This window comes from Oratosquilla oratoria, chromosome 1 (genome assembly GCF_046742065.1).
Source record: "Oratosquilla oratoria isolate Oo_2021 chromosome 1, ASM4674206v1, whole genome shotgun sequence".
NCBI classification, from domain to species: Eukaryota; Metazoa; Arthropoda; class Malacostraca; order Stomatopoda; family Squillidae; genus Oratosquilla; species Oratosquilla oratoria.
The window spans coordinates 128,525,069-128,553,060 of NC_134777.1; the positions used below are offsets into that span (position 1 = coordinate 128,525,069).

General features: G+C 42.0%; 1 protein-coding gene across 7 annotated transcripts in view; it reads right to left on the reverse strand.

The window, feature by feature from the left end:
• Positions 1-5,049: 5,049 nt before the first annotated feature.
• LOC143026788 (uncharacterized) overlaps positions 5,050-27,992 on the reverse strand; it is a 119,433-nt gene continuing 96,490 nt past the window's right edge. For 3 of the 7 annotated variants that reach the window (XM_076187569.1, XM_076187565.1, XM_076187574.1), the window contains 13 exons: positions 22,651-22,712; positions 19,228-22,470; positions 18,674-18,931; positions 18,009-18,186; positions 17,281-17,641; positions 15,796-15,939; positions 14,084-14,263; positions 13,081-13,223; positions 12,074-12,209; positions 11,010-11,177; positions 9,606-9,829; positions 6,649-6,808; positions 5,050-5,253 (listed from right to left, as the gene is read on the reverse strand). In XM_076187569.1, the coding sequence (XP_076043684.1) occupies positions 5,200-5,253; positions 6,649-6,808; positions 9,606-9,829; positions 11,010-11,177; positions 12,074-12,209; positions 13,081-13,223; positions 14,084-14,263; positions 15,796-15,939; positions 17,281-17,641; positions 18,009-18,186; positions 18,674-18,931; positions 19,228-22,470; positions 22,651-22,705 (5,304 nt within the window). In that variant the 5' untranslated portion in view covers positions 22,706-22,712 and the 3' untranslated portion in view covers positions 5,050-5,199. The remainder of the gene's footprint in view (positions 5,254-6,648; positions 6,809-9,605; positions 9,830-11,009; positions 11,178-12,073; positions 12,210-13,080; positions 13,224-14,083; positions 14,264-15,795; positions 15,940-17,280; positions 17,642-18,008; positions 18,187-18,673; positions 18,932-19,227; positions 22,471-22,650; positions 22,713-27,992) is intronic. The other 4 variants (XM_076187585.1, XM_076187581.1, XM_076187593.1 and 1 more) reach the window with 4 other exon arrangements.

The following is a 27,992-nucleotide window of genomic DNA, read 5'->3' on the forward strand; positions in this document are numbered from 1 at the left end:
ACAAGCACCCTCAACTAACGAGACCAACACATAAAATGTAAAGTAATTATAACAGGGACAAAGTTGTCCACATGGATAGAAGCACCAGTAAACTACATACATACATATACCAAAGACTTTTTTCCTCCTTATAAGGGAGGTAGCCAAAAGAACAAAGGCATAAAGACCACTCCCACCCATTCCATCCCTATCACACTCCATTCCCCTCCACCCTCTTCCCTCCTTCTTATCTTGTAAACTAAAATCCATAAAAAATAATTAACTGTTGATCACTCACTGCTTCATCAACAAACTGAAAGACAACACACTGTTGCATGCCAGACCCCCTGATATCCATCCCTCTGAATCCTCTCTCACCCAAAGGGATAAAGTCCACCTGACCAGGCTGTGGTGCAGCCACCATTCAGCCCTTCTAAGTTACCAGAAGAGGTTGGATGATGACCACATCACAGATAACTGTCCAGGATGTAAAACTTCAACACATCACAGAAGACTGCATTGTGCGCAATCACACACCAACAACACAATATACATTAAGGGATTTGAGGGAAAACCCTGTTCCAGCCATGGCATTCCTCAGGGAGACAAAACTAATCAGCCAGACTGTCTAGGGAACAACAATAATCAATTAAGAATTTATTACAGAATTTTACCAGAGTTGAGAAGAACATTAAAATTGTTTGAGTTAAGAAATAAAACTTTTTTCCTTAGTAATGTTTATTTGTGATATATAGTATATTATAGTTTTGCACAATTACATATAATTACTAAAATTATGAAGATGTTAAATTATTGACATAAATATACAAAAAAAATAACATGAATATATAAACACAGTGGATATACATACATATATATATATACTGTATATATGTATGTATACATACTGATATTGCATACGTGTATGTATATGTATATAATGTGATGAAATTACACAGCATGGAAGACACTGTCAGACCAGATTAAGGCATTGTCTGACATATTGTTTTGCTGCACATAAATTGAAAGGACATACAGAGGACCAAAATTATAGAATCCTGACAAGTTCATCAATTGCTCCAGAAGAGTTTTTCAAAGCAAAAGAACTTGAGAAACTATACAAACACATTAAGTTGATTTAGCTGGTGCAAAGAATGCACGTTGCTAAACTGAAAGGTTAACGACCAACTTGCACTGCATTGGTATAATGGGTCATTCTAGCACCACTGATTAAGATACCTAAGTATATAAAGATATTCTATCAATCATAATGCATCATAAATGAATGTTGTGGTTTTCCTCCAGAGCCTCTGGTTTATAATGTACATTTAGTTTGGCAAACCATTAGGGCATCTTATGACCTGCATATCCATCCTATTGTAATGGATGACTACAGCAAACAAAAACATTTGAGAGTAATAAAAAAAAAGAGAACCGGAACAGAGTAACACAAGACTGTAGTTCTTAACTTTGATACTTTCCCCCGGCTTCATCATCCAAACTACAGAATACATTTAACTGTTAATCTGATTAACTGTACATCAACTGATGGTTGACATAATGACACATGCATGCCTGTAATAAAACCTTATGCCAAATAAGACAAGGCTGTACATTGCATGCTGAATGTATTGTCAGACAATAAGACACTGAATTTTCTGGCATCATTATCTCTTTCCTGGATGGGGAATACAGGCCTTTAGTAACTGGTACAGAAATAGGAAAATAAACAGTGCAGAGGTAACAAACATTACCTACAAATAATTGATTACATATATTATATCAAGACACCAAAGGCACACTGGGGATGAGAAATTCAAGTAGCTTAAACCTACTGAGACTATAAAAGCAATTCATTGTAGCTCATATGTATATATATATATATATATATATATATATATATATATATATATATATATATATATATATATATATATATATATATATATATATATGAATTAGTGTCCTCAAATACAAAAGTTTGCTTCAGTCCAGAGATATCTTGTGCTACAGGATATTTTGTAATCCTGCAGTTCATTTTCATAAAGCTGCAAATATCCTAAAATAAATTCAGGAACACTTGACATAAGTGTAGGCATATATATTGTTTCACCATCAGAGTAAAGTCCTAATAGCTGTACAGAACGCCTTTTTCACATCTCTATTGTGTATAAGTTAGTAGAATCTATGAGCTATTCTCTGTAAGATAGCTTTGATCTATCTCATGAGAAACACTATCCTTTAATGTCTTTGTTTATATGGAGTGAACATTAATTAAACTACATGAAATGCAAAATGCAATAAATACAGCACAAGGCAACAATGAAAGGTAACTTATAGTTCAATACTGAAGACATATGGTTAATGCTGCCTATGACAATTAATCAAACTTAATTCAGGTCTCTACACAGTGCCTTTCTAACCTAGTGAGCCTGCGGGCATCAGCATTATTAAATTGCGATTTGAATCGAGAAGCACTAAAACTTTACTGCCTTGCAGTTTTTACACGCCTGATGCTGCAATACATAAGACACAAGTATGAACCTTTGAGATGATACACCAACTAGATACTGCACAAATAGTTCACTGTGCTTTTAATAGAGAATAAAAAATTTCATATGAAAAATGCAAATACAAATTAATTCATCACAGGAGTTGCAGATTTAATTCATATAAATTTGAAGTTTGAATATCACAGACCACTTTGATATCTCATGAATGATGCATGTGAAGCATATTCATCAACATGACAAACAGGACTACCACGACGATGATACAGGGATCTGGGTCACAATTTGAGAAACTAGCTTTTGAACAGTATTGTTCATAAAGATTATAATATAGAAAGTAACAGTAGAGTACTAACAGCCAAATAGAAACACAAAAATGGATGATTGTAATCACCTCTGATCACATAACCAGCACATTGTTGCTGGATAGCATATTCATGTCTATCCATACAACACCAAACTTGCCTTTTAGTTGACAAAAAATTATAAACACCAAATGATCTCTCCAGAAAATTTGCCTTTCCATCATGCAGTGCAGTGGGAATAAGCAATAATGTATTGTCTCTGCCACTTCACTTTCTTGCACAAATATCTTATAAATATATCTTTGGTTGGGCCTCATGGTGTACAATCAACTGTGAATTATACTGTACTATGTTGGCACCATACCCCAAGGCATTTATGTTTGCTACAAGAATTCTACATTATTTACACTGTGTTCTACTTAGCAAACATTTAGTTTTTACAATGATGCAGTATTCTACAGAATGCCTTTTATTCATAGAAACAGATAATTCTAGGCTATATTTTATTATAAACGTATTTTGTTGTTTCTCATGTACAAATTATCAGCCTATGATGAAAATATCTGGCTACACTTCTTCGCTTACATAAACTACAGTATGAGGAGATGAACATGTCAATGTGAGGTGTAAGTTTGTGAAAAGGGAATGGTGAAAAGCTACAGTGAACAATTGGATAACAAAAAGGACCATTATTGAGGACATTGATAAAACTATCACATATGCCTGACTGAACCTTCTGTAAGTAGTGCATTGTGTATAGTTTGTGACAAATGCCAGATGATTTGATTCAGCTCAAGGGCATAACCTAGTCTAAAAATGTTGGTCAGTCAAAATGCATCCAGCCTGAGGTCTCCCCCTTAGATAAACAAGATCATCTAGTGAGTCAATTAATTTTTGCCTCAAGTTTCAGTGACTGAAAACTTGCAGCCCTACAACAGCTGGCAGTACTCCTTGGGCTCTCCTATAGATCTCTCTAGGAAGAAACTTTGGACTGTGTTGTAGTAGTGTGGGACTGTTTCTATGTCACTGTTGCCAATTGTCAGCTCTCTTTGTGTTTAAAGATGGAGGAAATTCAAATGAAGCTGATGAAGACATTCTAGACCCAGTCTAGGGACTGAGTGCCAGCCTCTTAGGGTTGCACTTCCAGATGGAGGTGAGGGAGGTTATGAGGAGGGGTGGGAGGGAGACGACACTCTCTGATATCCCTCTTGCAGGACCACCTTCAAGCCAAAAATTAAATTACACAGTGCAGTACTACTTAAGAAATCAATGCCACTTTCAGTGGCTCATTTGTGAGTGAAGAGCTCAATTATTCAGTGGCATTTTAAGGACTCGGTTCAGACAGTTGTGATAATTGCTACATCAAGATGTATACACTATATGGCAAGATCACCTATCAATAGTTCTGAACTTCCTTCCTTGTTAACTTCCTCTCTTTCAAAAGAGGGAAGAGGTACGTGAATATAACTATCTAAATTACAGATGTTTAGGAACATTTGAAGCATTAGCTCACTACAAGAAGTGTGTCTTCCTTCTGTACTCTGACTTAAAACAACTATTCCTGCAACTATTTTTCAAAATATTTTGCCTAAAACTTTTGGAAATGTCCTTGTTTATGTAAAATAGAATATCATTGCAGTTGTACATGGAAAATCAGTTAGTACTAATATCAGAGGCATTATCACAAAATAATGATATACACAACAGTGATAGAAGGCTATGCCTACATTTATCTGTATGGCAACATACCTGACTAACTGCTGTTATGTACAACAAACAATGAAGGCCATTAGATTACAGCCCTGGAATTAGGTAATGTTTGAGTTAAAAACAAAGTTGTTAAAAAAGTAAATCATAAAATGGTATCTCAGATACTCAAGACAAGACTATTGTAAATGTAAAAAAACTGCAATTAAACTAAGAGAAATATTACTGTCGCTGGTATGCACCTTTGCACAAAAAATGGCTGTTCAAATGTATGACTTTACACAATCACTACTAAAAGAAAGCAATGTGTTCAGAAAAATATCAATATTTACATAACATGCATGCACATTCTCATGTAAAATATTTCTTGCAAGGCAAATAGCGTCGTAATAGAGTGCACAAAGGTTAAATTTCTATTTCAAAATCTAAAACAGGCTCTGACCAGAGCACAATTCCTTCCTTGTTCAATCAATATCATAAGTTAGGCACTCACTACTGTTCCTCAAAATAAAAGCATTTCAAACATAAAATAATTCACTTATCATCACAGCATCTGGGAATACTGTCTTGAATTTTAAAAATAAAGTAAAATTTTCTCACATCACTTTCCATATCTACAGTAAATTAAAAACAAGTACATTACATTATATTACAAAATTTGGAGTCGATTCTATCTGTGGCCCATGACTGCAGAGCCACTAAAGTGAATCCAAGTTGCCAGTTGTTAGTTTTGAAGCATACAAATTAACAACCTGTAAAAAAAGAGGGAAAGAAAATAATAAATAAATATACCTATCTACATACATACAGATATACATACTATACAAGATTTTAAGAATAAACTGGATGCAGAGAGATACGAAAATGGGTCACTACAAGCATAGCTCTTGTCCCGTAAAATACAACTAGGGAGATAAGAGGAGAGACATAGGCAAGGCATACACCAACGCTTATCTAGCAGCCGTAAACAAATACTGTATGTAGAATGTGAAGGGTTAGAGGCTTGAGGATGTAGATATCTTTAAGTTTTGGGGATTACATATAGGAATGAATTGAAGAGTAGATGTCTACTAAAGGTCTTGTCCCTCTTATAAAGTGGGTGGCTGCATCAAAGCATACACTCAATGTTAGATAAGGAGCATCACTGAAAAGCTGGCAACACTCGGAATTCGAATCTGGGGCTGATTACATCACAATCAGCTCTAGTGTCAACTCATACATCTCCCCTTCAGCCTCACACAATGAGGCCTGATCCACAATTGTGCACTGCTTTGGAATCCTACTCACTACACCATGTTGGATAGGGAGCATCGCTGATAAGATGGCACCACTTGGGAATCAAACCCAGGACTTGCTAAGTAGGCATGCTTACTGATTACACTATGGTTGCCTCCAGTAACCACTCACACACTCATTCCACACTTGTCTAAAATCCCATTTGTTGTCCTTCCAACCTTAGTTCCTTATGGATGAAGGTCCCTGTCTCCTGCCACACTACTGAAGTGGAAGGCAATACAGTGCTACCTCTCATTAATGGACTAAAAGGGGGGTAACGGTGTCCGTTGATGTGAATAATCCATTGATTTGGAGTGGTTTTTGGGTGGCATAGTGATTGCACAGCACTAAACAACAGCACCAAAAACACCGAAAACACAGCAAAAACACTGCAAACACAGCTAATTAACGTCCATTAATGAGAGGTAGTACTGTACACCAAAACACAGCACTTCCAAAGCAGGGCCTGATAGCCAGAGCTGGGTTATCCCAACTGTTTCATTGTATGGCAGTAATTTCCCCCCCGACCCCAATGCTGCTCGAGAATTATATGTAGTAGACAAGAAGAACATCACTTTGGGCTGTATCATTTCTTCATTCTACTGTTCATGTAAAAAAATTTTACTGCCTTCAATAAATGTCACCCTTTTCCGAATATTTGTAACTTGCTCCAGATAACTTCATTATTAACTCTTTCATATATTTTCTCAAGGTCCATGAACAATGGGAGGGGGGGGTGATCTTACCTTTGGCAAAATACTTTTCACATAGTCTTACCACAAAGACTGAATCTATGCATCTTCACATAATATTATATTTACAAACTGATACTCTGATGTTTTTGCTTATAACATGAGCTATCAAACACTTACCCTATAAACAAATCCATACTGTTCCTTGGTCTGGACTGCCCCAGCTCGATCCCTCCTGATGACATAAACAGTTTTGGGCACATCAACCATACGCTGTTCTTCAAAGGTCTTTATTCCCATATCACAGGCAAGGAAAGCACCTGTGCGACCAGTACCCGGGCTGAAAAAGAGGCAAAAACTCACAACTATTTTCACTTTTGATATAACTCCATTCTGTATGAAGGTAAATAAAAGGTACACAGAAATTGTATGAATTGGTTCCTCCCTATATGTGCAGGGATGTACATGCATACATATACCAAAGGCTCTTTCCTCCTTACAATGGAGGTAGTCAAGCAGGGAGGTGATTTTGAGAATTGCTGCAGTGTGAATTCACAGAAAATGAATATTAGTATTTTGTCAGCAGTAACTAGTGCTTATTTATTTTTTATTTTTTTTTTGGGGGGGGGGCAATGTGGCACCATAGGGGTGGTAAAGGAGAGATCTGTCATAGACTTATTCAATCCCCATTTGTTGCTTCTGCTATTTAAGCATTTCATGGACGGAAGGTCGTCTCGGTCCAAGAACTCATTGTCCCTTCCCTCTTAGCTACACATGGGTGAAGAGTCATTCCAATCCTTTGTCATATTGCTCATGTTAAAGGCAATGCAGCAAGGCACAGCACCTCTAATAACTTTGGAGCATTTTTGTAATTAATGATACATATACCAAGGTTTCCCCCCCCCCCTTACAAGGGAGGTAGCCAAAGTCAAAGGCATAAATCCACTCCCACCCACTTCATCCCCACATACTCCACTCCCATTCACCACCCCTCCCTTCCTCCCTCTTTTCTTCACTCCTCCTGGATGATGGGTCACCCCTGTATCTCACCCACTGCCCTGGGTAAGAAGTAATGTACAGCACATCCAAAGCAAGGCTGCTTCATTTAATTGGCGACCCCCCCCCCTACATCCCCTTATGCAGAAAAAGAGTAGGTAGAAATCCCTTCAGGCTGCATCAAAATAGCATTTACACATACTCCCTTAACCCCCATCCCCCATCCACTCCCTTCCATGCATCACAGCATCATCCATACACATTCTCCCCTCACTCTTATCTTCTGTCTTCTCCCTTCCTTCCTCAACAGACATTCCTCTCTTTCCCAATGTCCATTTTACCCCATCCATCCATCTCATCCTCAGTTGCCACTTCATGTTCACTCCCTCCACCTCTGCCTTTCACACCTCTTTTATTATCTTTCTTCACTCATTCTTTCCATGTGTCTCAACTATTCCAATACTCTTTAATTAACCCTATCTCCCAACTCTTTTCCCAATCCTGTTTTCCTCCTCATCTCCTCATTTCTCACTCTATCCAGCCTAGTAACCCCTACCATACTTCCATACTTCTCAAACACATTTAAGATCTTCCTCTCTTATGTTCCATGATTCTGCCCCATACAGTGCTGTCAGCACAATCACCCCTTCATACAATCTCCTCTTAGCACCCATTCCCAAATAGCTATTTCTCATTACACTTTTTACTCCCCCAAGGCATTTACTTGCCTCTCTCAATCTGCATTCTATCTCCACCTCCACTAATCCCTTTCCTGCCACATTCATACCCAAGTATCTAAAGCGATCCACTTTCTCCAGTCTCTCTCTCATAACTCATTTCCAATTTGCTGCCATCCTCTCCCCTTGTACATCACATCACCTTACTTTGCTCACATTTATCTTCAACTTCTTTCTTTCGCACACCTTCCCAAACTCTGTCACTAACTTCCTTAATCCCTCCTCTGATCCTACTATAAGCACAGCGTCGTTAGCAGACAACAACTGGGTTATCTCCCATTTTTCTCTATTTTTTTTTAACCATCTCTAATCCCTGGCCCATTACCCTTGCATTTATCTCTTGCAACAACCCATCCATGTCCAAATTAAACAGCCATGGTGACATGACACATCCTTGGCAAAGTCCCACCTTTACCTCAAACCATTCACACTCCATTTCTAATTCTAACACAGGCTCTAATGCTCATAAAATTTCTTGACTGCTCTAAACAGCTTTCCTCCTATTCCATATATCTGCACTACCTCCCACAGTGCCTTCCTGTCTACCCTGTCATAAGCCTTTTCCTAGTCCATAAAGGCCCAAAAAACATCCTTTCCTTTTCCTAGTTTTCTCACATACCTGCCTTACCACAAAAATCTGATCCATGCAACCCCTATCTGTCCTAAACTCACATTGTTTCTCACCAATTACTCTCTCTGTTCCTCTCCTAATCCTCTCAATCAAAACCCTCCCATAAGCCTTCCCAACTACACTCAACAAACAACCCTCTGAAACTACTACACTCACACTTGTCCCCTTTTACCTTGTAAAGCAGAACTATACAAGCACTCCTCTAGTCCTCTGGCATTCTGCCCTCTTTTAGACAAACATTAAATAACCTCACCAGCCAGTCCACCATCACTGTACCTTCCTTTTTTAGACACTCCGCATGACACCCATCTAACCCAGGTGCCTTACCTGCTCTCATTTTAATAATTGCTTTCACCTCATCTTTTCTTATTTCTCCTCCATTTTCCTCACTCATCACTGTCATTTTCTTAGTGCTTCACAATGTAACTACCTTTCCTTCCCTATCCTCCTTCACATCTAGCAATTCCCTACAATACTCTGCCCATCTCCTCTTACTACCGTCTCTTCCATTATCATCTTTCCATCTGCACCATTTACATTTTCTTCTCTACTTGATTTGCCTCCCTTTCCTCTCTTAATTTCCTTCCAAAACATCTTTTTATTACTTTAAAAAAATTCTGCCATACTCTTACCCCATTTCACATGCTCTACTCTTTGCCTCCTTGAACTTATGCTTTACTTCTCTTCCCTTTTCTTTATACCTCTCATATGATTCTCTCAGTCTATTTTTGGGGAAAAAAGTACTTTCTCATTAAGAGCAAGCTTTTACTCACCTGCAGTGAACAACAATTGGACCTTTAGCTCGTAACTGCTTCCTCAATCTCCTCACATCTAAGATGAAAGAGATGAATGTGGATTCTTCATTTGGAACTCCTGATGAAGGCCAGCCTGTGTACCACAGGTGAGCAATTTCTCTTACTAAGTTGTTTTCAAGGTTCTTCAGCTGAACATGTGAGACTACATACTTTTCACGCATATCTCTCGACTTTAAGGTGACCTGGACAACGGATAAAATATATATATTTTTGAATCATGATATATAAGGAACATGGTATATTTATCAAATGCTCTTCACCCCCTTATAAATAAAAAAAATATTATAATTGGTAAGAATCTTGAAAAGTGTAACAATTTAGGTCGAGTACTAAAAACAGCTAAAGCTCATGAAGATGAAATAGATAAATTACAAATGGTTGCAAAACAAGATCTGTGGTAAATATAAAAATATTGTGATATTTTTTTTTACCAGTATATCTGAAAGGCAAAGCTTACAATCAGTGCATGGCCCTGGCTATGATCAACAGATATGGAACTTGGAAATTGTCAAAGGAGTGCATGGAGGTCAATAGAGAGATCAACGCTGGGAATAACATTAATGGACAGAAAGAGGGAAAGCTGGCTAAGACAGGAGACTGATGTGAAAGATAGTGTGGAGTTAATGAAATAGTGCAAATGGAGTTGGTCATGACAAGTGACCAGAAAGGAGGATGGTAAATGTGTGGTTCTGACTGGAAACCACAAGATTGTGTGACGGAGAAGAAAGGCTGCACAGAAAGTCGAAAGATAAGTTAGAGAAATTTACTGAAGTGGTGTGACAGGTTGATACGGCTGTGCAGCTTATATGAGGTTGAGGGAAGTTTCAATTTAGCAAATCATCTATTGCCATATTTACCTACAGATATGGATGCAGGAATAAAGTTAAACTACATATACCACAGGCTTTTTTTCCCCTTATAAGGGAGGTAGCCAAAAAATAAAGGCATAAAAACCACTCCCACCCATTCCATCCCTATCACACTCCACTCCCCTCCCTCTTATCTTGGCACCTCCTGAATGACGGGTCATCCCTGCATCTTGTCCACTGCTCTGGGTCAGATGTAGTGCTGCAAAACACAGTACATCCACAGCAAGTCCGCTTCATTAAGTTGGTGACCCCCCCCTCTCCATCCCCTCATGCAGAAAAGGAGAAGACAGGGAGAAATCCCTTCGGGCTACTTTTATATACTGTATTCAAAGGTACATTGTTGCAATATCTGAACTTTCTCTAACAATGGGACTTGCCTAGAGAGAGAATCACATTCCTGCATGACTGTCTGCTGAATTATCATACTACAAATAGTTTTAAATCTACTCTTCAGTTCAGGAATTCAAGATTCATTGTATTAAAGTAGTCTTACCTGGAAGTCCCCATACAATCTGTGGCAGTCAAGAGTCTCAGATGGTGGTAGGTAATCTGCACATTTGTCAATTCCTTTCTCCACAAAGTCTGTCAACATGACGATGATTTTGCTCTCTTGTTCCCATACCATCCTCCAAAAGTCTGGAACCGTTTCGTCCATTGGAGCCTGTAGATGAAGATCAAAGATATTATATAAAGTATCACTCACCTTTGTCACTATTATTATCTATATACAAAGGGTTACTTCCCCCTCATAAGGGAGGTAGCCAGTCAATGCAATGCACCCACTCTCATCCATTCCACTCCCATCCACCACCCTATGTTTCCTTCTCATCTTGGCTCCTCTTGGATGAAGGGTCAACCCACAGCAGGGCTGTTCCACTTACACAGCAACTCTCCCTCCTTGTTTTGACTGACACTATTATATTATCGTTTAACATCCCAAATTCCTCCCATCAGAAGGCTAGGATGGTGCCCCTTACAGAGGAATTTGTAGTGTGGAATTTAATGAACCATGCCCTTGGTTCAACTTCACCGGTGGCAGGATTCGAACCGCCATCCCCTTCACTGCAAGTAACGACACCCTGACCTGCTCAGCCAGCGAGCTTCCTAATTAATACTATGAAATAGTTAGTGTTAGTTCCTCAGGAGCGCTACTCCATATGGAGGTGATGGTGTTGATGGGTTTTGACAACAGGCAACAGAGAAATTATTCTTTCTAATATCTCTTCCCATAATGCAACCACTTGTAGGTACCCATCACTGGTCCCTTTAATTCTAATCAAACTTTACAGAAAATTACTCTCATTATTGATGCAAGCAACAAATGTTTTATCTAAGATATAATAATAGACAGTATTCCTAGGATTCTCTAAAATTCAGAAATCTCCACTATTCAGAATGTAAATGCTTTTCAAATATCTCACCTGTCCTAAAAATACACCAAAATATTAAAAAGTGCTCCTAGTATCCAAGATTTTCCTTTTTTCTGAACATTAGTTGAGAACTATCTGCACAAACTCCAAACCAATAGCAGCAAATGATAATGTATAAATTTCTTACCTGTGTAGCAATGTAATATTTGGATTCATTCCTTGGTCCTCTGACATAATTGGCATTAATGTATTCAGAATTAGGCTTATCCTTCAGGTTTTTCAAAAGTACTCGTGTTTCAGGGACTGGTATGACATTTGCGTACCTGGAGGAAACAAAAATATAATTTTATGCTTAATTTGGAGGAAAATGGGAACATATATCTTTGGAGAAGGATGAACAGTCTAATGAGGATTTAATAAACTTGTAGGATATGTGAAACTGGATGGATAAGTATAGATGTAAGAGTGAAAATAGTTATAGAAGAGATCTGAAAAAGAATAGTTTCCCACACAGAGTGGTGGATATCTGGAATAAATTAGATGAGGAAACAGTGAGTGGAAAACTATACAAGAATTTAAGAATAAACTTGATGCTGAAAGATACAAAGACAGGTTACTACGAGCATGGCTCCCCTTCCCATAAAATACAACAAGGTAAATACATAGGTACATGAATATATCAAAAGGCCTTTTCCTCCTTATAAAAGGGGGTGGTCAGGTCATAGCATACACCTATCCTATACTCATTCAAGAACCCAGACATTGTCCCTCTAATCTTGGCACTTCATAGACGAAAGGTCATCCCTGACCTCTGCCACACTGCTCAAGTCAGAGGCAGTGCAGCAAGGCACATTTCTTTCACAACAGGATTTGACATCCTGAACTGGTTTACCCACACCACTTCACTGTATAGTGACCCCTTCCTCAACCACTTAGAAATAAATTATGAAGATGACAGGAACACCTTCATGCTGTGTCATCCTTTCATCAATTCACAATCTCTGTTTATTCCTACATCATATGTTGGAATAACAATCTTGGCAAAATGCATGCAATAATACAAATAAAATTTTGGGAACAGTGATAACATGGGATTTGCTGGAATATAAGAATCGAAAGATAACTATTCAATGACGAAAGTCAAGAAGATTGTCACCATGTTAAAATACACAGAACACACTTCCTCCATCGTACCTGTTCTTCTCTTCAACACCTGGAGGCATTTCATCGTACTTTGGCATGTTGACGGGGATTGTACTAAACTCTTCATGAACGCCATCAATGTCAGACATAATGTGTGTCAGTTTGGCAAAGTTGAGAGGACGGGAAGGTCCGTTCTGAAAAAAAAAGGAAGAGCTATCAGGAAAGTGCATATAGGCAGGTAATGGTACCAGAGGCTCTTTCCCTTTAATGACTGGGCTGGCCAAGTCAAAAGCACACTCCCTCAACATAAACATGACTTTATGGAAAGTGGTATGGGACATGGAACTGCCTAGTGTAGGCCTTATGTTCTCTTGCAGTCTCCTCAATTCTTATGCTCTTAAATCCAATTCAACCATCTCTCCTATCTCGGATTTAAGGGGATGAAGGGATGACATCCATCTCTAGGATCACCCATTGGATGCACCCATCATTGGTTTCTATTTATCCAATATACAGATAAAGTACGATCTCAGTATAACAAACTAATTCAGCCACAGGTAAGCTTGGTATGGTGAATAGTTTGCTATCTAGAGAGCTTATTATAGGTCCTGGCTCCCTGCTCTGATTTGCAAACTTCTCTGCCAGATGGGGCATATCTCTACTATATCTGTTTTGGCTACCTAACAAAAACACATTCTTTAAAAAAAATAATAATAATAAATAAATAAATAAAATAAATAAGTAAATAAATTATCTAGTGGAATCTGTTTTTCAACTAACTTTGTATGCAATCAGATTTTTTTTTCTGGAATCTTCTATAGTTCACATGATAAAGTTTTCTGCAAGTGGTACGTCTGTTATATATCAGGATTGTACTGTATTTTTAGATCAGGACCACAATGGAAATGTGAGGACCACAATGGAAATAAGCTTACATGCTTTTTTGTGTTATCCTTGGCAATTGTAATTGTTATTTCAAACAATGTATTCTTTTCATTATCTGCAATTCATGTATATTGATTCATTGCCAAATAAAATTATTATTATAACTCACAGGGTCATCAAAGGCCTGGTTGAGGTACGACTTAATGGATCGGTTAGACGCTCTCCTTTTGCTCTTGCGCCTGAAGGAGTGGTAGACAGACACGGAGTCCATACTGTACGCATCCATGGACACTGGTCTGCACCTCCTGCCATAGTAGTTATTGTCCTGTTGCCGGTGTCTTACAATCATCTGAAAAATTAATACAATCATGCATATACCAAAGTTTTTTTTTTTTTTTTTTTTCTTACAGGGGAGGTTGCCAAAAGACAAAGGCATAGAAACCACTCCCACCCATTCCATCCCCTACATACTCCACTCCCCTCCCTCATATGTTGGCACCTCCTGGATGACGGGTCATCCCTGCATCTTGTCCACTGCCCTGGGTCAGATGCAGTGCCATAAGACACAGCACATCCAAAGCAAGGCCACTTCATTAATTCAAGCAAACTGATAAAAAAAAAAATAATAATAATCTTAAGTCTTATAGAAAATGCTTAAGGCTTACAGAAAATGCCTAGGTCTTCTAGGAAATGCCTAACTCTTCTACGTAATGCCTAGGTCTTCTAGGAAGTGCCTTAGTCTTTTAGAAAAAAATTATAGAAAATGTTGAGATGGATGAGGGTGCTGTTATTTAATTAATACTGTGTGCATGCATATCAGTTCATGCCCTCTAGTTTCTGTGTCCAAATACCTGCAGAAGGCCATCTTTGCGGAGCATTACCTGTTAAATAAAAACGAAATAAACTATAAAACTAAATATGGCAGCTAGCAACATTTCTAGAAAGATCTGCTGACTGTTGCCTGTGTTGTGTGTGTGGCTCTGCTTCCAATTCAATGGCTAGTACAATAAAAAAATTAAAAAAAAAAGTGAAGGTCCGGGGATCAAGTGTCAACCCCTCGAGGCTGCACCTCCTGAAAGTTCTAGAACTTTACAGACAGATGGAGGTGACCCTATTTGACGTCCGCCCTGTAGGACAACCACGCGCATGTAACAGTTGTTGCTGTTTGCATATGCATGTCCATGCACACAAGTATAACTAGGTTGAGGTGCAGGATTTGTAAGGGATCTAGACAGGAAACGAAAGTGATACGGTATCACAGGTCCTGAATGAGACAGAACGAACGCACAATATAATTACCAGCAGTTCTCTCTCTCTCTGTATATATATATATATATTTATATATAGATATATATATATATATATATATATATATATATATATATATATATATATATATATGTGTATATATATATATATATACATATGTATATATACATATGTATATATATATATATATATATATATATATATATATATGTATGTATATATGTATGTATATGTGTGTGTGTGTATGATGTATAATTCCTTAGTTATAAATAAGAGTCTACTGCACCCAATAATATAATAGTTCCCCCAAATGAGATTTTAATTTTCTTGTTACTTCATGGCAAATTACTGAAGTAGTTTTGGATTAGTACAAAAACTATTTAGTGCTGAAATTTTTTTAGAATAAAAATTGAGCGATCCGATGTGGTATTACTCCCTACAGCTGGGAGTGAATTTAATAAACACGTCTAAAAACGAAATGATTAAATAAAAATGTGAAGAAGATTTCGGTAAATTAACTGCACGAAGAATCACAAAATAGGTTAATAAATCAGATTATATACGATTTAACAAATGACTTATTTGTGAGAAACATAAATGTCGAAAACCTACAAAGAAGACAAGCGCTCCTATGACAGACACGCCGACAATGGTGGCAACGACAATGATAGCGATGACTGACGCTCCGACGCCTTCTTCTTCCGATTTTTGCAAAAAGTTCGAATCCTTTGGGCGAACAACCTCCACTTGTTTGACCTGAAAAGAGAAAGAAAAATATTTTAACAATACAGCGCATAAAAATATTAGGTGTTCAAAGAGTAGGGAGATTAGATGTTCAATGTTATCAGCATTCTACAATGACAGAGGTCAAAGAAAAGCTAAATATTTTACCGCAATCGACGATTTTTACGTTCGAATGAACAAAAGTTTAAATACTTTCTCATATCCTTAGTACAATAGGGGCATTAAATACAAATTTAAAATTCTGTTAGATTATTTCGCTAAACCAATAGCAAAAATGTCTAAAAAATACTAAGTTTGACTCAAAGTATCTACATTTTTCTCATACTCAGTTTTTTTGCAGTTTTGGCGAAGGTGGGAGTTGGGGATGAGGGGAAGGGGGGGCGTCACTGAGAACTTTGCCCCGGGGCGGTAACTCTGGTCCGTAGGGGTGTCACTTGTCCTTAACGTATTTACCGTATAAATTTTGCAGTTAGTACTCTATACAGGGGGAGGAGGAGGAGGAATAGATGAGTTGAATAGGGTTGATGATGAGTGTGTATCAGAAGTATGACTATCTGCCCATTCTAGTAACCCCCCCCCCCCCCCCGTCTCTCTCTCTCTCTCTCTCCTTGATGGTGATGTTCCTGATACTGCTTGTAGTTTTATCATTGTTATTTTCACGATTAGTTTTTCCTGGGTCATCTCATTGCTACTGTTGTTGTTATTGTTCCTGCTTGTCCGGTTATTATTTCTCTGATATTCTTACTCTCGTTGTTGATAATTTATTTTTTTCGGGTTAATAATGTTAATGTTGTTGTGATTTATGTGGTTGCATAATTAATAGAATTTTCGTTTCTTTTGTGGTTATTTCTCTTCCCCCACGCTCGGTGGTGTACAGCACCATGTTATAGATATCCATGTATAGCTACTGCACCTAACCCGTACCTTAGATGAAACCCCTTTGCTGAGACGGCACCTTTCACATATTTCATTCTGGCTAACGTCAGACGATTGTTTAGTTCGTGACTCAGTTTTCGTCTTGGTAATAGACATGGAACTGCCTAGTGTAGGCCTTAGGGTCTCTTGCAGTCTCCTTCATTCTTATGTTCTTATGTTCGTAATGGGTATAAACTGGACAAATTTAGATTTAAGAAGGAAATAGGCAAGAATTGGTTTACTAATAGGGTGGTCGATGAATGGAATAAACTTAGTAACCATGTAGTAAGCGCTGAAACTATCAGTTGTTTTAAAAAACGATTAGACAACTTTATGGATGGGGATGACAGGTGGTGATGGATACGGAGCTGCCTAGTGTAGGCCTTATGGTCTTTTGCAGTCTCCTTTATTTCTTATGTTCTCTTATGTTCTTATTACCTTCCTCCGGAGCGCCTCCAGTTCGGGATTGAGTGACAGCCCCGCCGGCAGGAGCGGGAACCTCTCAGTCAGTTCGGGCGACATCTGCTGGTCCCTCTCCACGTAGAAGTACACGTAGGTCGTCCTTGTACCATTCCCCTCCCCGTGAACGCCTTCTGTGTCCGTAGCCTCTTCTCCTCCTCCTCCTTCTTCTTCGCCACCTTCTTCGCCTCCCTCCGCCACCAGGCTGGCCGACTCCAGGCCGTCGAAGGTGTCGGGAGGTTGTGATGCCTCTGGAATTGTCTCCAGACTGTGGGAGGAGATTTCGAGGGCGGCACAGTCTGGACCTTCGAAGAAGACGATCTCCTCAGGCTTAGCTTCCCTGTGAAGAAACGTCCATTTTTTATTATTATGGAAAAGACTAAACGATATTATCAATAAAACTGTATTACAAGATTTCTTTACTTCATTTTTGGTAAACAAATTATATTTATTATCGGCGAGAATATAAAATGTATCAGTGAATATATATATATATATATATATATATATTCAAAGGCCTTCATTGTGGCTGAGTCAAAGTAGACCTTTGCTTTGAATGGTTGAGGTGAAAAAAAAAAAAAAAAAAAAAAAAAAAAAAAAGGGGTGGGGGGGGGTAGGTAACTTATCTTCTCGCTCCACCACACCCTCATTTAGCGACCCAACTAGCTAACTAACTGACTAAGAGGAAGAACTGGTTCTTTACTCACGGCTCGTCCTCTATCCGGACGGTGTCCAACCACTTGGCGAAAATGGTCCGGTACTCCTGCCGGTGGAGGCAGAACTCCGCCGGCGTCGCCGATAGGAGGACCCGCACGAAGGGCATGTCCACCTCGGCCACGCTCCCGTTGCTAAGGACGACCTCAGACTTGAGCACGGGCACAGGTTCTGAGGGAGAGAAGGAGCAGACTTAATAACCTTATTTGTTATTTACATTATTATAGTTTTTATTTATTCATTTATTATCATTATGATTTTTTTCGCATCCGACCTAGATATGGACCAAAAGGTCTGTCGGCATGCTCCGCCTCTTTAATCCTTTGTATGTACGCAGGAAACAAGTGTTACTTTATGTTTCTACACATTTCAATTCCTTATTTTTTATTAACTCTAATTAATTTTAATTAACACTTTAATTGCATCTTAATTACATTTCACAGACCATTTTTATTGTTTTAATTACGTTTTAATTAAAATTTAATTATCATTAATCTCAATTACTTAATTTTCATTAATTTCAGTTAACTGATTTTGATTCCCGATCACCGAAAAATCGGATAATCGCCTTTATCTGGACTGGCTTCGGTCCCCGTCAGTCCGGATAATCGAAGGTTTACTTACTACAACAATTACCAATGTAGTTACAACACATTACCTGTAGAGGTTGTGCCATCTGGTTGTGAAGTTGTCGTTTCTGTGGTTGTAGTTGACTCTTCTGTTGTTGTAGTTGTAGTTGTAGTTGTTGTTGTTGTTGTTGTTGTAGTTGTAGTATCTGGAGTTGTGGATTCTGGCAACGGTACTACAATGGGCTCCTCCGTCTGTGATTCTGTTGTAGTTTCGACAGATTCAGGTGTGGTTGTAGTTGTTGTTGTAGTTGTTGTTATTGAAGGCATCTGTGATGTTCTGGTAATTCCTGTAAATAGAATGGACAATGTTGTGGCAACAGCAGCGAGAGATGTCTATCTCGAGTGTGACCTGTACCATACCCTTCCCCCCCCAAAAAAAAAAAGTTCCTTCTTCAGGAGGATCAGTTTAAAAAAAAAAAAAAAAAAAAAAAAAAAAAAAAAAGTTCCTTCTTCAGGAGCAACAGTTAAAAAAAAGAGAGAGGAAGAAAATTCCCTCCATAAAACAGTTTTCCCTAAGGAGGAGGAGGAGGAGGAGGAGGAGGAAAAGGAGGAAGAAAAAAAAAAGGGAGTGGGGGTCACTTACCTTCTTCAGGCTGTGTCACCTCCGTTTCCGGCACGCTCTGCTCCGTGTGCTTGTCCTCCTCCACTTCTCCCTCCTCCGGGAAGGGCGGCGGGTAGGTGCCGGTGGAGGTAACGGCAGGACTCGTGACTTCCTTGGAAGCTGTTGGGGTCGGCACAACAGAGGTGAGTTCGGGGATGCCTACGGCAGGAGAGACAAGGGTCGGGGAGACGGGGAACTCCATCACGGAGCCACTGGACACGGGGAAGACATCTTCTACAGGTAACCGAGTCTCAAGGTCCTCCTCCAGATGAGTGGAGGGCACGGTAGGGGTGGTGGACAAGGGCGTGGCAGTGAGAACGGGCTGCTCCTGCTGGGGGCGGACGACGACGACGGAGGTGGTGGTGGTGGTTGGGGTAGTGGTGACAGAAGGGAAAGCTATTGGGATAGAGTCGCTGGGGAAGCTACTGAAGGAGGTTAGGACGTCGAGGGGGACAGTGGGGCTACTGGGGAGAGGAGCAGGTTCTTGGGAGGACGCGGAGGGCAAGAGGGACGGCACCGCTGAAGAGGCATAGGTACTGGACAGCTCTGACGAAGGTCTGCTCGAAGTGATGGAGGGCTCGGGAACACCTGACGGGGAGTCGAGGGGGACATTGGATGGGTCTGTCCTTCGGGTAAGGTCAGTGACGTCATATTTTACTTCGGTCGAGTTTATGAGATCGATCTGCAAGGGCGGGGCACCCCCAAAGGTAGGACCTTCGTCTGGCAACAACACGTGGGAGGAACCTTCGGCAGGAGACGGGTGAACCCCGCCAGGAGGAGGGGGAGGAGGAGAAGGAGAGGGCTCGAGACTCACGTCACTCGTGGTCATACCTATGGGGAACCCACTCCTGTCCTCCTCCTCCTCCTCCAGCGTCTCGCCCCGTTCTCCCGCCTCGAGATCGGGGACATCTCCCTCAGGAAACTCAACACTGGGAATTGTACTAAACTCACCTGGGTCCTCCTGGGAGGAGGTCGTCGTCGTCATCGTTGTCGTCGGGGACCTCCCCGGCCAAGCGGGAAGAAGTCTGCCTCCGTCAGGAGAGGAAGAGCTCGTCCCAGGGGCCTCACTGGTGGGAACGGGTAAAGGAACAGAGGTTGGCGGGGCGGTGGGGATAGTAGGTGTAGGAGGGAGCTCGTCCTGGTGAGGTTCCTCAGGACCTCCTGACGAAGGCGAGGTCTCGACTACGAAGGGGAACAAGTGCGTTGTGGCATCCTTGTTTACAACAGGTGGTGGTGCAGGGCTTGTGGTGAGTGGTGTTAGTGCGTTGGGCGTGGTGGTAGTGGTGTCGGAAGCTGGTGATACAGGAGGGGTGGGTACAGAAGCCGTCCTGTCAGGAACAGAACTCGTGTCTGGTGCAAGAATGGTGGAAGGCGCGTCTGATGCAAGCGTCCGCGGGGGCGTGTCTACGAGCCCCGGGGTGGTGTCTGGTGCTAAAGAGGGTGAAATGACGTCAAGCACAGGTGTCGAAGAGGGAGAGACAGAATCGAGTGCAAGGGTAGGCGAGGAAGGGTCTACTGCAGGAGGCGCCGACGAAGGGAGAATCGCGCCTTCGTCGGGTTCTGTGGCTGCTGTCGGCGTCAGGGGAGGGCTACTCTCTAGTGAACTGGTTTCGAGGACTGCCGAGGACATGGGAGGGAGTGCGACAGAGGAGGGCTCCAGGTCCTCGAAGAGATCGAGGGTGACTACTACAGGAGTGAAGGGCCCTACGTCAGGAACTATGGTGGGAGTGGGAGAAACCAAGGTCTCGGGGGACTCCGACGAAGGGGAAAGGACGAGGGAAGGGACAACGAAAACACCCGAAGTCGCCTCAGACGACGGGGGCTGTGTACTGGCTGGGGTGGAGCTGGAAGGGGAGGAGCTACTAGCGGTCGCTCGAGGGAAGGTTACAGCAAAGGGCTTCTCGCTCTTGGACAAGAGCATCCAGAGGGGCGTTCGAGACGGGGAGGAGGAGGATGGGGAGGTCGTTAGCGGGCGCTCAACAGCAGTAAAATCGACTAGTCTAGAGGAAGTGCTGAGCGAAGCTGAGCGGGTGATGGTAGCTGGAGTCACACTTCCAGGGTCAGCGGAGGGAAGCGATGAGGCAACTCCTGAAGAAGAGATAGGATCACCTGTCAAGATGTCGCTCTCTAGGATGGAGGAAGGCGCCAGGGGTCCGAGGGCTGTCGGCGACGCCGCGTCAGCAAGGTCGTCGTAGTTGGCACTCAGGAGGTCCGACTCCTCCGTGTCGGCTGAGTTCGTGACGTCGAGGAGAGGCGGCGGAGGAGGGGAGGACGCTGAGCCGTTAACCGAACTCGAGGCGACTGCTGACTCCGTCGACAGCGCCGTCTCCGTCGTCACGGGCGCGTCCTCTTCGCTAGGGAGATGGTTCGTCCCGATCTCTTCAGGAACCACGGAAGGCTGAGGTGTGACTTGAGCTGTGGGCTGGATCTTCCAGGTCGACGAAGGGAGGACCTGGATTGAGCTTGCCGAGGACGTAACTGACGAAGGGAGGCTCGGGGTGCTGCTGGTGAGGACCACAGTCTCTCCTATGACGCTTGAGAAGAGCTCAGGGGTTCGAGACTCGAGGTCAATGATGGGTCTTGTCAAGGACTCCAGAGGACCCGGAGACGCTGACGAAGGCGAGGGCGAAGTGAGGAGACCATCCGACGGAGACGTGAGAACAGGCCCTGAGGGGTCTACGCTCGCCACGGGGTCGTGGAGGGGCCCTGGGATGGGCGTGGGTGCCACCGAGGACACGTCGAAGTAGTACTCGGTGACTGGCACTTTGCTCACGGTAAAGGCCGGAGCCACGGACGGCGCCACAGACGGCGACACGGACGGTGCCACAGACTCGGAGGCACTCACGAAGGAGGACCCGGAGTCTATCGTTACGGGAGGCTCCTGGGACTCGGCCGTCGCTGTCGCCGTCTCCGGTAGGATATCCGAGGGCCAGTTGGGGATCCAGCCCAAGGTGGGCTGCAGGAAACGGAAGTTGGAGGTCACGCCCTCGAGGAGAACGGGCGAGCTGACCGCTTCGGAGGGCGAGCTGACCGTTTCGGAGGGCGAGGGGGCGTCCACCGCCGCAGCGCCCGAGCTGGGTCCTCCGCCTTCATCCTCGTACGTGTAGTCCTCTGGAACTCCTGCGATATCCGGGGCATCCGCTACTGTAGTAGGGGCGTCCTCCGGAGCAGGGGTCGGGGTTTCGTGCGGGACGACGACAGGAGCAGAGTCCTCCGCAGACGCGTCTGAAACAGTACATAATGTGTCAAGGCACGAAGGTGTGTACACACACACACACGTAAACAAAAATAACGATGATATATCTAAGTTATTTTATGATATACATGTTTGAAGCAGCATTTGCTAGTTATTTAATTGTAATCTGTTGTTTATAATACTGTTGTGGACTGGACATAACTACTCACAAGTGAGGCAGGCGAAGGAAAACAAAAGTATCCTGATGGCGGCCGAGAACTTCATCTTGAATCTGAAAGAAAACGAGACAAAAATCCGTTAAGTAACGGTCGCTGAATTTGAAAATTAAAAAAAGAACCGTTGATTAACCGTTGTGGGAGAGGTGGAGATCCTCCTGAGGCCAAGAAGAGCTGAAAATGTGAACTCAAGGAGGTCAGGACGACGTAGGGGAGAGAGAAGTTTAAAATAAATTAATTAAGAGTTTTCTTTTAAGGGAAATTAGTCTCCGATAATACAAGAATGCTGAGTGACTAGTCCGTTAGGAAGTCACTCGAGTCTTTGAAATACCAGGGTGGTGATAGAGAGACATCAGATGGTTTCTTTGAAAGATAGAAATTGAGGAGTTGAAGTAGGAGTGGAAGGAAAAAGAGAAGGAGGAGAAGGGGGAGATATTGAATAAAGAAGACGTGATACGTGAGAGGGAGAGAGAGAGGAGAGAGAGGAGAGAGAGGAGAGAGAGGGGGAGAGGGGGGAGAGTGGGGGTGGCTGGCCACGAGTGCAGTGTTGTCCAACACGTGCACGGGGGCTAAGTGACGTCGATTGGCGAGAGCCGAGTCACAACAAGACCACAGATCGACCTGATCAGAACAAAGAGGTCGACACTCCCAACCTAGCGACACACTTGATATAGTTAGGTCTTGTACTTTCCTCCCCCGGGGGGAAAGGAGGGGGGAAGAGGGGAGAGGGGGGGAGGAGGGGGAGGGGGGAGACGGGGACTAAGGAGAGATAGTCACCTTCCATACATTTTTTTTAAATCTGGATGTTGCTAGGTAATTTCATTTGTATTATTGTCACGCACGCACGCACACACACACGATAGTAGATAGGTCACGGCCTATGGCCATCCTCTCCCCCCCACCCCCCTCTGGGTGGCACTTTTTTCGTCTCTTCTGCCGTCAGGTGATTTTATTCATCTCTGCGGTAACCTCCCCCCTCCCCCCGGCTCCTACCGAAGTGGTTCACTGCCAATGGCCTTGAGGAGCATCTTCGTCGCTTCCGGATGGGGGGAGGGGGGATGAGGGGGAGGGAGAAGGGGAGAGGAGGAGGGAAAGGGAGAGAGGGGGAGGGGAGGGAGAGAAGGGAAGGGGTGGAAGGGAGGGAGGGAAGGAAGAAGGGGGAGTGGGAGTAGGATGGAGTAGGGAGGAGAAGGGGTGGGGAGAAGAAGTGGGGGGAGGGAGGGAGGGTAGAAGGGGACGAGGGGGAATGCCTCTTTCAGGAGATATTGCGACTTCCGCCGGAAGTCCTCTTTAAGAATTTCTTTTCACACACACACACACACACACACACACACACACACACACACACACACACACACACACACACACACACATACAAACACATAAAAGTTCTTGCACCCCATGAGCAATGTATGTGAAAGGTCGCAGAATTACCCATAGACTGGAGACTGTAGGAGCTCTGAGCTCTCATCCGCAAGGGTAATAGCAGTCGATCATGAGTCCAGCGTGTGATTCTAGAATATGGTGAACTACACATATTGAGCTCCTTTTTCATTTGTTTTCTAGCTTCAGCCAGATGATTTTATTCATTCTCAGTAGGAACTCATTCCGGCTGGTGGGGGGGGGACTGTTGGGGAAGCTGTGGGGGTTACTCTACTCCCCCGCCAGGCGATTTTATTCATCTCCGTGGCAACCCATCAAAAGGGGTTAATAAAAAATATATATATTTAGTACTTCCTTAGCGATAACCAACGATTCTATCCTTGGGAACGACACTGGCGGCACCTGAGAAGAGGTGGAGACGGCAGCAGAAGTTAGTCATTATTTTTATTTATCTTTTTAAGACTTTAGACTCTAGTCATAAAATTATACTCCGTGGCTCTGGTCCGTAGGGGTGCCACTGTACAGTAGTCCCTAATATACTGACTGCATGAAACTTATGCAATCAATACTACCCCCATACGGGGTATCTACAGTTAAAGGTTACCATGCCAAGTGACTGCTGACCTAATCAAACCTCACCTAACCTAACCTACTTTTTTAACCTCCTTCAGTACCGGATGGCCGTTGATTAGGCTAAGGAAGGGGGTTGGGGGGTTGGGGTTGGGGTTTGTGGGTGGGGTGGGGTCACTGTTTCCTTTTTTAGTTTGCTGACCGTGTGTGTATGTGTGTTCCCATATGGGGTGATGTGCCTTCAGGCCTCCACCCAATGTGTGGTTTGTCAAGTCACTAAGTGGCTGGTGTCGGTGAGTGTAGCCTTGCGGTGTTGAGGCGGTAGGCGGTATGTGGGCGTTTGTGGTGTTGTATCTCGTTTTGTTTATCCGTGTTTGAATGGTGATCATTTCTACTGGAGTGTCTGCGAGTGATTAATCCTTTGTGTTCCTTTTGCTTTCTTGGGGGCGATGTACGTTTTTGTGTATAAAAGCTGAGTCCAACTTTATGTTGTGATTTGCCTTCTCTGATTGCAGTGGAGTGTGAAGGATGATAGCGTGGTTTCTTGTGAGTTTACTTTCTTGTATTATATTGTTGTGTGTGTCTTCGTGTGTTTGTGATTCTGTTATTATCTTTTAAAATATTTTTTAGTGTGTGTTTGCCCTTCATGCATTGCTTCCGACCCGAGTAGTGGGCGGAAGACAGGGACGAGCCTTTATCCAAGAGGAGCTAAGATGAGAGTGGAACAAGGGTAGTTAGTGGATGGAAGTGGATTAAGTGGAGGTGGGTGCGTGAATGTGATTTGGCTACCTCTCTTATAAGAGGGGAAAAGCCCTTGGTATGTATGTATGTATATATATATATATATATATATATATATACATATACATATATATATATATATATATATACATATATATATATACACATATATATATATATATATATATATAGAGAGAGAGAGAGAGAGAGAGAGAGAGAGAGAGAGAGAGAGAGAGAGATAAAGGGAGAGATAGTGTGTTAATGTTAGTCATACAACAGGCCTGTATACCTGTGATTCTGTTAATAACTTTTGTATGATGTTTAGGTTTGTGTTTCTTTTTATGTTGGGATATTTTTGGTCATCTTAAAAGCTGGTTCAGTTTGTTGTGCATTGTTTGGTTTTGGCGAGCCTATTTCATTGTAATTGAATCTATGAGCGACAGCTGTTTCCTTGGAAAGGTGTGTGTGCATTTAAGGCAAGTGTGAGGGTTTGGGTGTGATTCTGTGTAGGAGTGTAGGAGTGTAGGAGTGTAGGTGTGGGAGGGTCTGTAGTTTACTAGCGATTCTATCCTTGTGGAAAATCTCTCACCAAAGGTATGGGAGGGTAGGCGTTGGTGTATTACCCTCCTTATCAGAATGAGGGAGAGAGAGAGAGAGAGAGAGAGAGAGAGAGAGAGAGAGAGAGAGAGAAAGCGAAAGGGACAATTGGATACTGCTACGACTAGAATCATCATCATTATTATTATTATTATTATTATTATTATTATTATTATTATTATTATTTATAGCTTGGAAGGAGTCGGTGCTGAGGACGATAAACTGTGCCCTAGTTGTGGTCATTCTCATGACACGGATTGTGACATATACAGATACAATTACAAGGGAAGACAAAAAAAATAATAAATAAATAATAAGTAAATAAGGGAATAAATGGACAAATGAGTAAATAAATAAATAAAAATGAAAAAAAAATCTGTCTAATTCAAAATCCACTCATGAATAAGGTATTACATCTGGATGGTTTGCTGAAACATCATCGTCATGACGTCATTCATGAGGTCACGAGTATGTGTGACGTCATCGACCTACACTAGTGAGTGTGTGTGTGTGTGTGTGTGTGTGTGTGTGTGTGTGTGTGTGTGTGTGTGTGTGTGTGTGTGTGTGTGTGTGTGTGTGTGTGTGTGTGTGTGTGTGTGTAGTCTTTCGGGACAGTAATCTTCATCTTCAGCGAGCATGACAGTACAACAAAAACAAAAAACAAAAAAACACAAAAAAGACGAATCATGCAAGAAAAAGACAAATTAGTCTCCCATACTCGTATGTACAATAATTATATTTGCATTTATGGCGAGAATTTCCCAGTTACCAGTACAATTACCGGTTACCTGTATTGTTACCAGTTACCAGTCCTCTTACCGGTTACCAGTATATGCACCAGTTACCAGTACAGTTACAAGTCACCAGTACAGTTACAAGTTGCCAGTACAAGTACCAATTACCAGTACAGATATCAGTTACTAGTGCAGTTATCAGTTACCATGACAAGTACCAGTTACCAGTACAGATACCAGTTACCCGTACAGAAACCAGTTATCAGGACAGGTACCAGTTATCCGTACATATATCAGTTACTAGTATAGGTACCAGTACAGATACCAGTTACTAGTATAGGTACCAGTTACCAGTACATGTACCAGTTACCAGTGTAGTTATCAGTTACCAGTACAGGAACCGATTACCAGTATAGGTACCAGTTACCAATACAAGTACCGGTGCAGTTATCAGTTACCAGAACAGGTCCCAGTTACCAGTACAGGTACCAGTTACCAGTACAGGTACCAGTTACCAGTACAGATACCAGTTACCAGTACAGGTACCAGTTACCAGTACAGGTACCAGTTACCAGTACAGATACCAGTTACCAGTACAGGTACCAGTTACCCATAGAGGTACCAGTTACCCGTAGAGGTACCAGTTACTAGTACAGGTACCAGTTACCAGTACAGTTATCAACTACCAGTGCAGGTACCAGTTACCAGTAGATTCACTACTTACCACCACAGTTCCCAGAACTTTTGCGTTACCCCAGGCATCATATATGCTTACATTGTGGTACCCCCCTTCTGTACTAGGTAGTCCTTTACCCTGTATACTATCCGCCGCCTGGCGATTTTAATCAGCTGTGCGCGACCCCTTCATAAGCGAAAATATATACTATGTACCAGAAAAAATATTAGAAAATATTAGAAAATATTAGAAAAAATAAAAATAAAAATAAAAAATACAACATACAACCTTCTTTGCCTGAAGTTCAAAGTCGACAGTTTTTAAATTATTTTCAACGGAATAAAGACTGTTGTGTGGGTCACTGGCCTTGCACGGGCAGATTGAACAAATGGGGGCACAGGCGACGAAGCCTGGGAACCAACCAGCCAACCCTTTTTGTCAATCTCTACTTCCCACGAGTACTTTGGGATGACATTTGCAAATGCAAGCGGTGAAGTCAACTGCCTCGGGTCATTTATTTATTTCTCTTTTTATTTTATTATCATTATCATTTGTTATTAGTTATTATCGTTATTATCATTACTATTATCATTATAACCAAAATTATTATTACTACTTATTATGATGGGATGGTT